Source organism: Rhodnius prolixus, unplaced genomic scaffold (assembly GCF_049639745.1).
Source record: "Rhodnius prolixus isolate KJV_2025 unplaced genomic scaffold, Rpr scaffold_1, whole genome shotgun sequence".
NCBI lineage: Eukaryota > Metazoa > Arthropoda > Insecta > Hemiptera > Reduviidae > Rhodnius > Rhodnius prolixus.
In genome coordinates, this window is record NW_027411581.1 from 57,482,393 (window position 1) to 57,499,309 (window position 16,917).

At 36.0% G+C, this 16,917-nt stretch overlaps 1 protein-coding gene across 7 annotated transcripts in view; it reads right to left on the reverse strand.

The window, feature by feature from the left end:
* Positions 1 to 16,917, reverse strand: part of dachs (unconventional myosin-IXb-like dachs) — a 323,656-nt gene that overhangs the window by 71,315 nt on the left and 235,424 nt on the right. The window contains exon 1 of one of the 7 annotated variants that reach the window (XM_074112331.1): positions 5,152 to 5,828. The exons of 5 other annotated variants lie outside the window; for them this stretch is intronic. In XM_074112331.1, the coding sequence (XP_073968432.1) occupies positions 5,152 to 5,215 (64 nt within the window). In that variant the 5' untranslated portion in view covers positions 5,216 to 5,828. Of the gene's footprint in view, positions 1 to 5,151; positions 5,829 to 16,917 lie in introns of those variants that run through there. One more of the 7 variants, XM_074112329.1, reaches the window with a different exon arrangement.

The window sequence follows — 16,917 nt, forward strand, 5'->3', positions numbered from 1 at the left end:
TACTAAGAGGAATTCTTGGTGCTTCATTTACTTTTCATCAAAATCATACTACATACATCGATCTTCACATATGGGCACCTCGGTAGCCGAGCGGTTAGAGGCGAGACCTGTAAAGCTAATAGGTATTGTGGTACTGGGTTCGATTCCTGGTCTAGGCCTTGGATTTTATTTAATGGTTAATATGAGAAATTTACAGTAAAGTATGTTTGCTAGTCGCCTCCGTCCACGACACCTAATTTAGTAGTTGGACGCAAAGCCAGCCTGAAAACATAGGCATTACTTTACTCTTTACTTTACTTTACAACGATTTTCACATCTACTTTGTTACTGTACTGATAAAATCACGTCATCGCAAGCTTCACAGCCTCCTAGCTCTCCATCCTAATCCCATAAGACAATAGCTCTTCTCATTTTAACTACCAGTTCATCCTCTTTATCACTTGAAGCGCAAGTAGCCTAGATGCTGTGAATGGTTTTGAAGTTAAATGTGAAAGAGTTTCACCACTCATATAGATAAGTTTCAATACCCACAAAATACGAATATGGGCCAGCAAAGTGGATGAGGGTAACCATTTTGGGGTTTATTGAGCCTACAAGCTCTCATTAAGACATAGTTGTCTGCTTTTCAATGTACAACGCAACACCGTGGGCAACCCAATATAGGTTGCCCTAATAAGGTAATCAAGTGAGTTCATATCCTTCACATTTTGTACATTTACTTTTGCAACTTTATTGTTGTTGTTGTAAATATTGCGATAAATGGAGGGAAAAAAATATATATATAAAAAGAAAAATATCGTGACTGACAGACAGGCTGATCTATACAAGCCGAAGTTACCAAACTGGAAACTAGAAATGTGGAGGGAAGCCTTCCTTTTGTGAGATACTCGCTCAATAAGGAAGGATTTTGGAGATAGGATCCCCACAAAGGGAGTTTGGTAAAGGATAATATGGCTCCCGCCTTAACTCGGACTACAACGCAAAGAATTGACTAAAGAAATGTAACGTTAAAGGGTCTGGAATAGATCTAAGCTATGCAAAGATTGTCTCTCAAATGGTCATTCCATTATGGATTCCACTCCACCATCTCTGGTGATCCAGAAAGTATAAAAATGAAAAACCTTCATGAATGTTGTTTAGAAAAAGGACTTCCACTAAACTTGTTTTTGAGTGGGATTTCCACAAGGTTAGAATACAAATATCCCATAGTGGGAAGTGAACTTGTCGTCCCTGCGGGTATAATCCAGTCTAACAATAAGAAACCACACTCATATAGATAAGTTTCAATACCCACAAAATACGAATATGGGCCAACGAAGTGGATGAGGGTAACCATTTTGGGGTTTATTGAGCCTACAAGCTCTCAGTAAGATATAGTTGTCTGCTTTTCAATGTACAACGCTACACCGTGGGCAACCATCCTTGAAGATCTTTTTTAAGTCGCAGTGGATTTGGATTTAGAATGTTTTTCTGTTAGAATAAAGGTAAGTATTATTAATCTTATATAACATCATGGATTCCATATTCAATAACTAATGAATTTAAAAGCGCAATATGAAAGTAGGCTGATGATAAAAAACAATAAGCATTTAATCTAAATTGTAGGGGTATCCGAAATTCTACATATTTTGCAACAAACGGTCGAAAACAACTTTTACTTAAGCAGAGACTTGCAAATGCCAATTTCTGGTAAAGTAAGAAACGTCTAACCGTCAGCAGGTATTCATTCCAGAATGCTTTGCAGAAGCAATCGTCTAACAACATTTTCGTCAAGAAATAGCGAACTTATCGACTTTTTCTTACTTTTAAAAGCTCATATCTAATTTCCTGAAATTATGCACAGTGCAGCACGACTAAACTATGCCGCTACCCAACTTTACAACTTGCACAAGCTGCAGCTATTGCTTTAAAGCTTTAATAGATGCGTATTGATATTCCTTCGACCATTTCTCCTGTTTAAAGCAGTGAGAATATTATTGAAGTTTGTTAATCAATTATTTCACAAAACTATCTGTAAGTTTACAGAAAAACAAAGAAAAAAAAATCAAATAGGTATATAAAACGAAAACTTGAGGAGTTGAATCTGAACAGGAGCGGCTAAAGGAAGAATTAAAGTTTTTCTGGAGAAAAATTAGTTGTCTATTCCAAAACCGATAGTCAGAGGAATCCTTGGCCGAAGAACAGCAGATTTTGGCAAAGTTGGGTGCGAAGAAATGAGCTAGCTATTCAATAGGTGATCTTTGGCGAAATTTTCTCATAGAAAAAGCCGCAGGCAGAGATAATAAAAGTACTTTGTTTTACAAATTCATTTTCTGGATCCCGAACAATAAACATTAAGTTCAATATGATGTACCTAAATAAGGTACGTTAAGTGTTAATTACCCTAGATTAATAACTTGTCTTTATATATCAAATTATTCTTTAAAAAATATAGTAACACAAAATGGAACAAAAGGCCAAAACGAATATTGTTTATGTACAAGAAACTGGAATATTATTAGAGAAACAACAGCGAAAATTCCAAACTTACTAAGTTCTGCCGTAGAATTTCTTAGGTTTATAAATTTCTCAAAATGAAAACTAAATTTGAAACCAGAAGGTAAATAAACAAAATACTGATGCCCTCTGAAGTTCAGGATGATTTTTCTCATGGTTATATTTCAGAACTATCAAGAGCCCTAAACTGATAGACATGACCGTCTTCAGTAGTTGTTGATGATCCCCCACTTTGTTGATCATCAAGAAAAAACTCCAGGCGGAATTCTGAAAAACGGCATACCATTCAAGGTACCTTCCCGCAAATCTTTAACTTCATTTTCTAAAAGTGTTGACATCTGTTTTACCAAGTTTAAAAGAGAAATTCACGCAGGAAAGGCAGCTTTAAGAATTGGTTCGCCTAGAACTAAACAAACAAATGGACAACGGAAGGCAAGGTTTCGAGCTTTCCAATGGAACCTAGCAAGTAGTACTCCTCGTACAATTGAAACTATTCAGTAACTTTTTGAATAGTCCTCCAAATAGAGGAAAATGCAATTTTACTGAGACTGAGGCGATTCTTCTCTTCCTCAGACTTGCTCATCCCCTCCACCTCTCGGCAGGAAGGAAGGAATAAGATTCTGGCGAGAGCGTATTTATTAGTTTACTGGTCGAAAACTAGACATGGAGGGATTTTAAAACTTTCAACCTCCTCCGGCGACTGTAAGAACTGGAGGTCTAAAATAAATCCATACATACTCTGACTTCTTACAGAAAATTAAAGAAGATAAATTCACCTAAGCATGCAGTTGATGAGTACCGTACGGCAATCTGAACAACCACTACGGCATATACATAACCAAGAGTTTACTTTCTCGGAATCTTGAAAAAAAGACGCATTTTCAATCGGCATCGAAGAGAATGTTCACCCCTGACGATGCTTAACAGACCGATATCATGTCGTAACTTGTTTCAAAGTAAAGTAAAGTTAATTAAAAGTGGAAAAACGATCAAGATGCCTGACAAATGTTACCCATTTCTTTTCAAACTCAGCGATCTCGGAAGTTTCATCTATACTCTAAGATGAGCTCAGGGTAAACTCTGTTACAAACTGAAACCATCGCTCAATACTTCCTCTCAAGATATTAAAAGAAATTAAAAGTATCTTCTAATTCCGGAAATATAGATCATTGTAGGTGTTCCATAATAATAATAGGAAATATCGCTTTTCATGTTTGTCTTTGTTATTGGGGGTTTTCGCCGCTACTTAATTTCAAATGATGAAAGTAAAAGTTTCTTCGTTGGGAATAGAGTCTTTCCCGGAAATTGAACTATTCTGTATTTGTATCTATAATTTTGATCAAAATTAAGATCGATAACTGTTGTGCATTCGATTTTTTTAAATATCTTCGTCAGTTTGTGGCTACGCATGAGAAGTATATGTCTATTTATACCAGTTTTCGCTTGTGTCAAGCCTCCATCTAAATTGATTAATCACCATCTGTCTTCTGAATGATTTTCTTCAGTTTTTCGCAGTTTCTACTAAAATAGCTCAATAGATTTTCTTTTCTAACTTCAAATATTAATACTTATAACGTCACATTTTTCCGGAAAGTGCATCTTTATCGGAAGTATCCTGGTATCCTGGTAAAAGTTATGTGCTAAAGAAGACAAGGCGTTTACCGGCTTCTGTTATCCTATTAGGATAACTATTCGATTAATTCGGAACTCATCAACATTAAGTTCTGGGTCCCTCTGTTTCGCTTTGTGGTTATTGTCCTTTCAGTAACTAGATTGGAGCACTGATGGTCGGGTGCTATTAAAAACTGATCTCACAACAGAAAATATCAGATAACTTAAAGAGTTTGTTCAAAGGACGAATAAAATATTAACCATTACGATGGTTATCTTTTCCAAAGAGATAAAATGTCAATTTTATAAAATTAAACTTCTTTACTTCCATAAAAAAACCTTATAAACTTCCGTTTGTGACAGTATTTCATTTTAAAAGTGTTCACTTCCATCTGGTAAGTAGTTGGGGGATAGATCGTCCGAGAACGGAGGATCGACAATAATCTCTAACGGCTTGTTACATACAATAGCATTCCAGTATCCGTGGATTATCTTGCAATAAAGATTACTTTGCCCCGATGTTCGATTCAATATTTTCTTGCTTTGACCATGGACTCTTTGCAACTGTTTCCAGTGCAACTTAACATAGTTGTGATACATTTATTCTGCCAAGCTTTCGACCTAAGGACTAGGTCATCTTCAGGGCTAGTTTACAAAGTAATATTTTTATAAATTACAGGGTTGGTGTGTCTTCTGACAGTCCATGAACAGACAAGAAAGAAGACACACCAACCCTGTAATGTAAAAATATTACTTTGTAAACTAGCCCTGAAGATGACCTAGTCCTTAGGTCAAAAGCTCGGCAGAATAAATTATCACGACTGAAATGGCAATTATTTGTATCTTTGAATATCTAAATGTGCCGTAAAACTTTCGAGTATGAAGCACATTTTATCAAAAAGTAAAACGTTTAAATTTTATTTCGAAGAACGAAATTTAAAAGTTATTCGTCTTTGAGAAAGAGTAACTAATACAATTTTAATATTTTAATCAATAAGCATCAAAATAATTAATTAAACAATAATAATAATGAAATAGACTGACTTTGATTCCTTGTAACGCTAGCGTATTTAATCCTTTGAGATAATACAGGACGTCCAGCGATCATGACATCTCGGCTTGCTTGACAACACAACTTTGTTTGTTGAAATTTGTAGCAACAGTTTGTTCTATTACGCGTTTCACAACGAACCACCAAGAAAAGAATGGTTCACACAAACAGACACACACCAAAATGTAATAAAACCACTTTTCTGTATAAAAATAAAAAAACTTAGCGCATTTAAAGATTATTATTGTAGGGATTTGAATGATTAATCACTAAATCCTAAAAATGTTGGCGAATGTTGAAGAAGAGAACAAGCCGAGAGAAGAACGTCGGCGGAGAAGAAGTTGATGGAGAAAAAAAGTGACTGTAGTGGACAGTGGCGGGCACAGAAGCATAACCGAGAACTGAGTGACGGACGGCTACTGGAGCTTGTCCAGAGGGCCTAACTCCTCGCGACCCGCCTCTCTCCCACAAAGGGGAGTTCTGTCTAAGTTGACCTACTAGCGCACTAGGGGCGCCACAACACGACGACGTCACTCTCTGTACGTCGAACACACTTCTGCATCTATGGCTACTCCTCAGGATCTATTCTTTATGAACAATCCATCTCTTTCTTTCTGGCGCTCTCTCTTTCAACTACTTCACTTCACTACAAGAGCACCACCAGCCACTAACTGACTTTACAAAAATTTTTATCTTTGGTGGGGGTAAATACTAAAGTTTCGGCGTAGAGGGGGCAGACGACAAGCATGCATACGCACGTATCTAAGTAACGGCCGACAAAACGCTGCTGTGTATGTTGTACAGCGCGTGCGCCTTCCTATAAGTATAACTTTTTTATACTTACTGCTGCTACCTGGCCACAGTCAACGGCTGTAACCCACAACGGCAATTGTCCATTAGGTACAACAAGGTGCCCACTTCTCCGTGTAGTCTCAAATGAAATCCCCAATTGTTATATTTAGTTTCTTTTTAAAATAGCTTGCACTATAACATAATGCAACAATATGGGGTAATTTAAGCCATTTAGTGATAAGATACTTCAGGGAGAAGTAAAACATGCCCAATCTTCCCCATCCCATACAGTATTTAATGAATTTTTTAGGGAAAGAGTTACTTCCGGTTACCGTAAAAAAAAGTTAATCGTACGACTTCCTTTTGCGACCAGTTTATTTCTTTGAAACTTAGGATTCGTCAACTTCCATCAACTAATCTAGATCGAATAGTTAAAAAGAAGATGCAACTTTGTCAATTTCCAGCATAGTAAACCCAAACTGCAAGCTAACAGGTCTCGCTTCCTGTAAGCCCTCAATCATCAGAAGATCAAGTTATGATTGGACATTAAGAAATGATGCCGCAGACAAACCAATATCAGCGCACAGTATTGCGAACAACTCCAATTCGTGTCGAGGAGACAATTAATTAGAAACAACCTAACAGGTGACATGGGTTCATCCTGTGTGATATGTTTAATAGCCATGAGCTCCCATGTAGGGACTAGTCATTCAGAAGATGCATTAGGCAGCTTCTTCCCTACTTCTTCCGAGCTGTCGATCTTTCTGTTCCCCCTTTCATTCGTTCTATGTCGAATGAATTTCCTTCGGCTACGAGAATGATTTCCAAAATGTGAATTTTGCAACAAAAACGCCCCTTTTTACTTTCAAGAATGGCTTTCTATAAAGCTATAACCAAAACTATAACTATAACTTGTGATTATGAATTTGTATTAGCTTTTAGTGACCGTAAACTATTAGGTATTATTTTTTATTTAATGATATAAGGCGCGTCAATATTTGAGGTTATTGGCGCCCGGAGCATTTTTTCAGCGTACTGCAAGCCTCTGGACAGTCTTCTCTCGTTACAGGTAACACTGTACATACTCATCACAGGACAGTGAACTGTAAGAAGCTCCTAAGAAAGAGATAATCTAAGGACCATCAGCTGGATTTGAACCCGGGTCCTCCGCGTGGGAATCCAACATGCTAACCGCTTAGCTAATCCCTTCCATTGTACACTATTAATATTTAGGATTGAAGTAGCGAGGATTCGGTCAAAATAAAAAAAGCAACAACCCTGTCTTACGTGTATCGCCAACGTTTCGACAAAATTTATTGTCTTCTTCAATGGCGTTTCAATCCTATTTATGATTATTTAACTTTTTGACAATTTACAAAGAGACGAACTAAAAACGAAGAAGAAAAGAAAAAAAAAACATCGTTGACACCAAAATGATTAAATTTAAAACGGACAAATTGGTAGACATAAAAATGCTTGTAAAAGAAAACCCGTTACATGTGTATTCTCTAATAACAATCAGTTGAAGTTGAGGCACAACAAGTGGGCGACTAAGTCCTCCGTCGCTGACCCACCCACATGCTCATTCTGTCACTTTATTATGTATTTATTCACCTCTACATTTCTTCTTATCTATCATCTGAATGTACTTTTTGATGCAAAAAAAGAATATATATAATATAATCACAACAAAATAATCACGTATTGTTAAATTACAATGTTGACGTTATTAGGGTGACCGTAGTCATTTTTTTTCCTTAGCCTTTTTCGGGATACCGACTTTGTAAAAGCCATCCCACATCCCTGGTGAAGTATTTCATCACCTCTATTAGTGGGATAAAACATTTTGCACTTCTCGTATTAAGCTACTATTTAGCAGATTTATGTTAAAGGAAGTTGTTCTTGTTGATGGAATAAAAAATGTCTGGAATTGGAAAGCACTCTAGGTTTTAATCGCTCAAAGGATGTACGGGGGCTTCCTCCGAAAATTAAAGACAAATAAGACTGGAAGCATAGTGCATCCAATCAGTGAGGATCGGTGGGTCAAGTACAGTTGTTTGAGGAGTCTGGAAGTGAGTTTTTAGAGGACCCGCCAAGTGTAGCAGAGAATGACTTGGAATCAAAATTAGAGTTTTCCGATGAGAAAGAGGCAAATGCGTTAAAATCTCTTGCAAATTGAAAGTCACCAGGTCCAAGTGGAACTCCTTCGAACTACAAGCAAGGAGACCCAGAGATTTATTACCAAGCTATTAAACAAGGTGACAAGAGAAACGAACTGTTTCTAAGGAATGGAGGGAGACATATATAACTTCCACATATAAAAAAAGATTCACGCTAGGACAGAAATGGGATTCTGGATAGGCGTCGATGTAGATAGAACCATCCTGGATAGGGTAGACGAAAGAAGGCTACTGTGGTTTGGACATGTTCTTCGCATGAGCGAAACGCACTTCCCAAAAAAAATGGCTCTCTGCTGGCAACCTGCTGGTAGTCAAAGAAGATAAAGGCTTATGAATAGTTGGCTCGCGCAGGTATCAGAAGTAATGATAGCGCGAGGTCTATGCAAAAGCGACGCTCAGGATAGGGAAGGATGGTTGCTTGGCCCTGGTTAGAGAAATACCTTGGAAGAGGAAGAGGAAGAAGAAGAAGGAAGTTGTGAAGTTGAAACTTTTATCCTGAAGGAACAATTTTAATCAACATCTCATATGAGAACTCCTTGTGAGGCCATTGAACCATGCCTTCACATGGAACCATCCTCTCCATTTGTGAAGTATGGCAGGGATGAAGCAGTCTAAGATAGTTCTGGGGCTATCCCAAACCTCGGTAGTTTGAACGTTAAGCTGAACACGAGTACTACCGGATTATAGAGCTTTCTTTTTCAGCAATCCTCTGCTTAGGTTGGAACTACCCAAGTTACTTCCTTCATTTTCGTACTGTGGAGTCTCACGATCCAGCCTTTCTGCAACATTTATGAGCTCCAAATCCTCCAAAACAATATTTTCCTCTTCCTGGATGTCTCTTCCTACTTTTCGTAGGAATATTATCCAGGAAGAATACTTTTCCCAAACACTGAACTTTCCGAATAACCGGAAACGCTACCACAGCTTCATTCATCAACTTCTTTAAGGTGCTCTTATCTAAGAGACCAATGCTAATCTTATAGCGTTCCTAAAAAAAAAATCACATTTTTTAGCGTTTCCATCCAAAATGGGTTTTGAAAAATAAAAATTAGTTTGCTCGCTTTAACTTTACAAAACTCAAATTTAGCAAGAGCTGTCCAGAGTTCTTACAAACAATTATCTGTACATCTCTGACAAAGATGACTCTTAAAAAGTTTCTCCTGCGACAGAGAACTGAAGGTGTTTCCAACCATTGATGTTGTTCTTATCGTATCTGCTATACCGGCTACTGCGAAAGAACACTCATTTTTGTCTTACACCTGGAAACCACTATTGTGGTCTAGAATGTCCTCCGTGTAAAGGAAACAGGTTCTTAAAAGCTCCCTCTTTGTGTAAAGTAAAGGGTCCCTCTGATGGATAATGAGTGTAAGATGTGTTAGAACAAAGGTCGAAGAACAGCGAAGAAGTAGCCAGTCATCGCATTACCGCCTAGATATTTGTCACCACTCTAAGAAAGGAAAAAAAGGAAGAATCAAAAGATAATGCAGTCTAGTGGGTGTTTCATGAAATAACGGTAGTTGCACTGGCTGCAATAGAGGTGCAATAAAAATTGAAATAAAAATGTAATATACATGTATATGTCCTTGATATACACAAATGCATTTGTTCGTATATAAAAACTAAAATGGTTTAACAGCTGATGAAAGCGTTCTGTTCCCGCTTCTTCTTTTACTTTAATTACAGTTCATTTACCTGGAGGAATAAGTTTATTATGCAGAGAACTGTAATAAAAAAATCCACAAACTATTAAAACTGCCTCATATTAAAATAGGATTAAATTTCAACTGTAATATGCAGTGATTATATCAACTGCATTAAAATAAACTTAGTTACGAGGACAGTTTTCACTATATTATTTCCTAGAATCGTAAATTTATGAAAGACCACTGTCAACGAGGCTATTTAACTTCTTTAACGCTCAACATCACCATCAGCTTTTATTAACATCAAATCATTGATTCTTGATGTTAATAAATCATAAGAGTAGTTGTCGACAGCTGGATCGTTCCTAGAAAACAATTACTAATCGATCCATTGTTATGGAAAATCGATTAATTCTTTCTGATTGCAGCTCATCATTTAATGATAAGCATTGATTAAATAGTGAAAAATCACCGTATGGTAGAGCAAAATTTCTCCGCAGACTTCATGTTCGGCTAACCAAAAGGAAACTAAGAAAATCTCTTCACCCTTTTAAGTGGTGAGGAAGAAGTAAAAGTTAAATCAAAAGATCTACAGCTAATATTTCTTTTCTAATACTTCTAGCCTGCCTAGATCTTGACTTCGCCACGATAAGTGCTGCTACAAGCAAAGCATGGGAGTCCCGAGTTTTGGCTTGCCTATCCGTTGGTTGTGTCCAGTTTGAATAGATTCTTTAAAAAAAAATAACGTAATTTTGACGGTAAACTGAAATTTGTTTTTCATATTTTAAATTGCCATAACTTTTGAAAAACCTAACCGATTTCAAAAAACTTTTTTTTGTTGTTGTTTTTAGGAGCTCAAATACTACAAAAATATGCAACAAAAAATATAACGTTCCATTTGAAAAACAAAAGTTGGATGCTGTATCTCGAGTTACAAGGGTTTAAAAAAAAATGGGTCAATCACTGAAAATAAACTAGACTAAAAATGATTAAATACGTGTTTTTTATTTTTTCGAAATTTCCCGCCGTTAAAAAAAAAAGCGGGTGGAGCATATAACTTTGGTCACCCTGTATATTGGTTTAGAGACCGTAAATTATTAAATTAAGGATTCAAAATTGGCGAGGAATCGGTCCAAATAAAAACAACAACTCACATCTTTTTTTGCCAACGTTTCTGTTGAAAACTGTTTCCTGTAACTCAACCAACCCGCATAGCCACGCCCTGAAGAAGGCAATATATTTGTCGAAACGTTGGCAAAAAAGACGAGTTGTTGTTTTTATTTGGACTGATTCCTCTCCTTCACTTATTAACACTATTGCACCAATCTAGCTCATCACATAAAATAAGATAATTTAACAAATTCAATGGTATTCCAAATACCAACAACTCGCCATGCTTAAAAAGTTGTCCCAGTTCAGTAGAGGCAGCAAATTTAGGAAGAATGGTTACACGCTATCAAGAAACTAAGAAACCGCGTGAAGATGTGGTCAAACGAATTTCTTTAATAAAATCTAGTGACAACTAGTAATTTTTTTTTTAATTTTTAATGATAATTTTTACCTATTTTTAAGAGGCTATCGTCCAAACTATTTTATATGTACGCTTTGGACCTCACTAATTTTATAAAATTATCTCAACATTTTTATTCAACTATTATTCCAAAAAAAAAATATAAAAAAGCTTTAAAAACCGTTTCGCCTTCTATTTAGTTAATCTCACGCAAACTTCCATAATTATTTCCGGTTCTCCTACTGGGTAAAATGGTTGTTCTCATTTTTCGTACCCTTTCTACAGAGAGAATGAGAAAGAATGGTGCAGACAAAGAGAATGATAAAAAAAAAGAAAAAAAGTCTATTATTAAATATTCTCTTTAAAAACTTACATGTTGCGAGTAGATATATTTACATGTTAATATTAAGTCCGGGTAATATGTACGTAAATAAAAATTAACTATTTACAAATACAAAGTAATAATAATAGAATCTGAAGTGTGAAATAATCACACGCTTTTTCTCATGATCAATTGTTTTATATTACGAGGGTCGTTTGAAAAGTCCGTGCAAAAATAAAAACTACTTAATTTTTTGGGGTAAACCTTTTTTATTTTTCAACATAGTCTCCTTTTAGGCTTATACACTTCGTCCAACGCTGCTCTAGTTTGTTGATCCCTTCCGAATATTAGGATTTGTCCAAGTCTGAAAAATAGCCATTCGTTTCTGCAATCACCTCCTCGTTTGAATAAAATCTTTTTCCCGCCAGCCATTTCTTCATATTGGGGAACAAATAGTAGTCCGAGGGAGCCAAGTCTGGAGAATAGGGAGGGATGTGAAACGAGTTGGAACCCTATTTCCATTAATTTTGCGACCACAACTGCTGAGGCGTTATCGTGATGGAAAAGGACTTTTTTTGTGGGCCAATCGTGGGCCTTTTTTTCTTGCAGCTCGGTTTTCAAACGGTCCAATAACGATGAATAATATGCACCTGTAATAGTTTTACCCTTTTCCAGATAGTCGATGAGGATTATTCCTTGCGAATCCCAAAAGACAGTCGCCATAATCTTTCCGGCCGAAGGAACGGTCTTCGCCTTTTTTTGGCGCAGATTCCCCCTTGGTAACCCATTGTTTAGATTGTTCTTTGGTCTCAGGAGTGTAGTGATGTATCCATGTTTCATCCACAGTGACGAAACGACGCTTAAAGTCCTGCGGATTCTTCTGGAACAGCTGCAAACCGTCCTTGCAACACTTCAAACGATTTCGTTTTTGGTCAAGCGTGAACAATCGCGGCACCTATCTTGCGGATAGCTTTGTCATGTCCAAATGTTGATGCAAAATATTATGTACCGGTTCATTCGAGATGCCCACAGCACTAGCAATCTCACGCACCTTCACTCTTCTGTCATCCATCACCATATCATGGATTTTATCAATGATTTCTGGAGTAGTAACCTCAACAGGGCGTCCAGAACGTTCAGCGTCACTTGTGCCCATATGGCCACTCCGAAAATTTTGAAACCACTTATAAACTGTTCTAATCAAAGGTGCAGAGTCACCATAATGTTTATCAAGCTTCTCTTTAGTCTCCTGAGGCGTTTTGCCTTTCATAAAGTAGTGTTTAATCAACACACGAAATTCTTTTTCGTCCATTTTTTGAAAATCACTCGACTTCCTCGATTAAAACGAATGCCAAACACAAAGAAATAGACCGATCTGGCTGAAACTTGGTGTGTGTTCTTCCAAGAGATGCTACTAACTAAACATAACCTCGATACGCGCCAGTAGTGCTATCTCTCTGACTTTGCACGGACTTTTCAAACGACCCTCGTAAGTCAATAGAATCATTTTCACAGAGAAACAAAAAAGAAGTAGCGACTCTACATATAAATATTTCCACCGCCAACAATTTCCACATTTAATTTTTAGTAATTTGAGCATGAGTATTGAGGTACATCAACCAGTTTCAAGCTTTAAGATCTTCATCTCTATGAAGATCTAATTCTATTCAACATCAATGGAATGAACTGTCTAGGTCAGACGATTAAAAAGAGTAGCATCAAGGTTTAAGACTTTTTGTTTTTAGGAATAGGAGAATTCTTTCCCGACTATGCATTCTTGAGAAGAATTGCTTTCTGCAATGTGCTTAGCCTTGTGCGAGCAAGAAAGATCGTAGAAAGCCAAAACAATTTTGTTTATATGTTCCGAGGCTCCGATTTAAACCTCCTGCAAAGTCTGTCTACTCAACATGTCTGCAGTAATATTACCCTGCAAACCTAGTTATGATATTTATAAAAAAAACACATTTTATTAAAATAATAAGTCTCGCGGTCTAACCACGTCAAGTATCTAGGCTTAACTTTGGACAACAAACTAACTTTCACTACGCACGTTCAGGACAAAGTTAATTCAGGTAAATTGACAACATGACTAATATTTCCTCTACACTCACGTGACGACTCCAAAATGATTGTGACTAATAAACTCCTCCTCTACAAAAAGTGATCATCAGGCTGATATTACTCTACGCCTGCTCCGCCTGGAGCCTAGTCTTATAGAAAGTAACATCAAGAAATACCAGGACAACACAGAACAAATTTCTCAGCCTTGCGACAGACTCTTCTCGGCGCACTAAAATTGACTTACTCCACGGAGACTGCATCCATTATCCTCCGTACACTCCTATATCCAAAATCGTCTACTGAAACTCCTTTCCATTCTAGCCTGTCATCCTAATCCACTTTGCCGCGACATAACCTCCTACAGATCCTTCTATTCCCTACAGACAGAAAAGAATCAAACACATCCAACTTTCTCCACTAGCTGAACTTCATGCTTTCATTTATTGTTCATATTTGTAATAAAAAATTATTTATCTATAAAAAAAAAAAAAAAATATTAGTTACGTACAAAATAAAACATAACATGTCGGCTCTCCTAAAACTTCCACACCTCGGCTTCCTTTTTGTATTTTTAAAACTACGCTAACCAAGTTCGCACCATTTCCGTTCTACTCAAAATTCTGAACTTCAGCCACTACATTCGTTCATTTTTATTGTTGTCGGCCTTTTTCAAACAATCAATTTTATTACATTTTTTTAACGCGGCATCCCCGCTCTGACTCTTATGTTCATGCTCTCAAAAATGTTTTTATAAAGTTTTTAAATTAAAATTAATTAATTAAATAGTGCTAAATTTATTCTATTCCATATTGATTTTACAAATCAATCAACCTCAGTGTTCACGTAACCGTAAAGTTTTTTTTGCTTAACAGTATGTCTACAAACTACTGCTACAAACTACATTGTATGAATTATTCAATAAAATAACAATCTGTTATCTTTCTAATGGATCCTGAAGAACTCTTTTAAGGGCAGTCATTTTCAAACAATAAAATGTCCTTAGAGAAAAATTAACGAAATTGTAACTAGAAAGTAGGAAGTGCTTACATAAATCTGTATGAATGATCTATTAATATTGAAATTACAAAAACTTCAAAACAGAATTAATTAATGAATGTTAGACCACAAAACTGCGATACATCATTTGATTAAAGCAATCAGATATAGAGCGCGCTTTAAAAATTACGATTTAATATTTAAGAATTTGTAGTTTTAATGGAGGGGAGCCGAAATTCAAGTCGAACTCATAAATTGAGGAAACAGGCAAAGCAATAATATCCTGTGGTCCATATTACTTAATAACAGTCGTTAATCTATGTATTTAAGATTGTGTTTTTTAACTGTCTTATTTACCATAGTTATTAATTGCTTTACACTTATAAACCGATAGAAAGAAATGCTTAATTAATAAATTAATTTATGTTCGCATAAATATTAACATTTATAGCCTATTTTAATATATAAATGATTCCATTTAAATGAAATATTAATAATTCTTTTAAATTGAAAATTTATTTATAGAAATCTCAGCAGCGATTTCAAATATATTTATTCTAATTTCCTACAAAAGACATGTAGGATAGATGGCAGTAGTCCTGATGGATCCTAAAGAAAGTCTCGTCGTCACTGAGGATTTTTGGGATTTTCAACAATGACAGGAGAGCTATATACAAAAGCTATAATGCAATAAGAGAGCTTGGTATAATTTGCGGTGTAAAAAATGGGATGCTAAACTCAGTAGCTTATTAAATGGTGTACTGTCTTTCGAAATTATTAATAATAACAAAGTTTGCTGTTTGATGGCATATACTTGCAGAAAACTTAAATAGGCATGGAATATCGGAGTTCGGGCATAAATAACCGTTTCTTTCTCAAATTAATCCCTTCTCTCAATTTAAAAATAAGAGTAACAAACGACAAAAAGGACAAAAATCGGGGACTAAATTGTATTTGGTATTAAATTTCTTTCTTTTATTTACAGAGAGTAAAAAGCGATCGGAGATAAAGGAGGAGAATGAGGCAATAAATGAATACAAATATGTATTAATCAAAGATATGTGGAAATTTAGTTTTAAATTCATTGAGGAGCAGTTGACTATATTTTCAGGCGTGCATTAGGTATGCAATAATGCGTAATCAGTTTAGGCCAATTAATACATTAAGAAATAAATTTCATCCTGGAAAATGACATCCGAGTGGAGGAAACAATTGGACATTCAGTGACAAAGTAGAATGTGAGCTCTTTGGTTCCTGATTCTTCTTCACTGTCAGGATCAGCTAGGAGTTGAGATTCAGCCAATTCTCCTCTCAACTTCAACAGCTAACCATGATAGTGCACTTCCCAGTTAAATCGGTGCATCTGACATTTTGATCTCTGCAAGCAGTGGAACTCTTTCTATTTAACCTTTTATCTGGGGATGATTAGAATATAGGTGGGTTGTCTGAACCGAAGACCTATTGTCAGCAAATACATTTAACTATGAAAATTTAAATCATTCTTTTGAAGATCGTTTGGAAATTAAGGAATTTATCTTTCCTGATATTAGGCAAGATGTGAACTTCCAATGATTCTTAAAAGAGGATCATTTGACGGTGACCAGCCCAATTCAATGTACTAAGTCTGCAAAAGGCGGTATATCACTGATGAAGGTGCAAAAGGAGACTCGAATCTTTTATTTTAGGGAGATTAGGGCTTACTGGTATCTATCTAGCATCTCTCGATATGCCAGAGTACTCGGCTAAATATCCTCACCTGTTCCTTAAGCGCTGAAAGAACGGAGAAGAATGGAGAAGTAGGTTGATGGGAGGTCATGTCTTCTCTAGTTATACTCCCAGGAAGCTAACTGAAACGAAATTTAAACGGAAACCCACTCTGTACTTGTCTGTTTCCAAGTAAAACGTACTCACACCTTCAAATACCATGAAAATTTTTGCATAATTGTAAAAGGATAATTAGTTGTGTTGTGTTCCACAGTCTAACGGTGAAAAAAATTGAACTCTACAATTAATTCTTCAAGATTAATGAAGCTCTGTAGATATATTATTATGGAATTTAAAAAAAAAATACATATATTTTAATACATATTATTAACCAAAGAAATAAAGCTTCACTTGAATTCCAAGAAGACGCTTTTAGATGCAAAATGTTTTTTTTTATAATGGATGTTGCAAGAAAATTGACACAATTTTCTCTTTGACGTTTCTAAGAAACTGCACTGCTTGAGGCTATTCTTTTATCAGAACCAACGGCT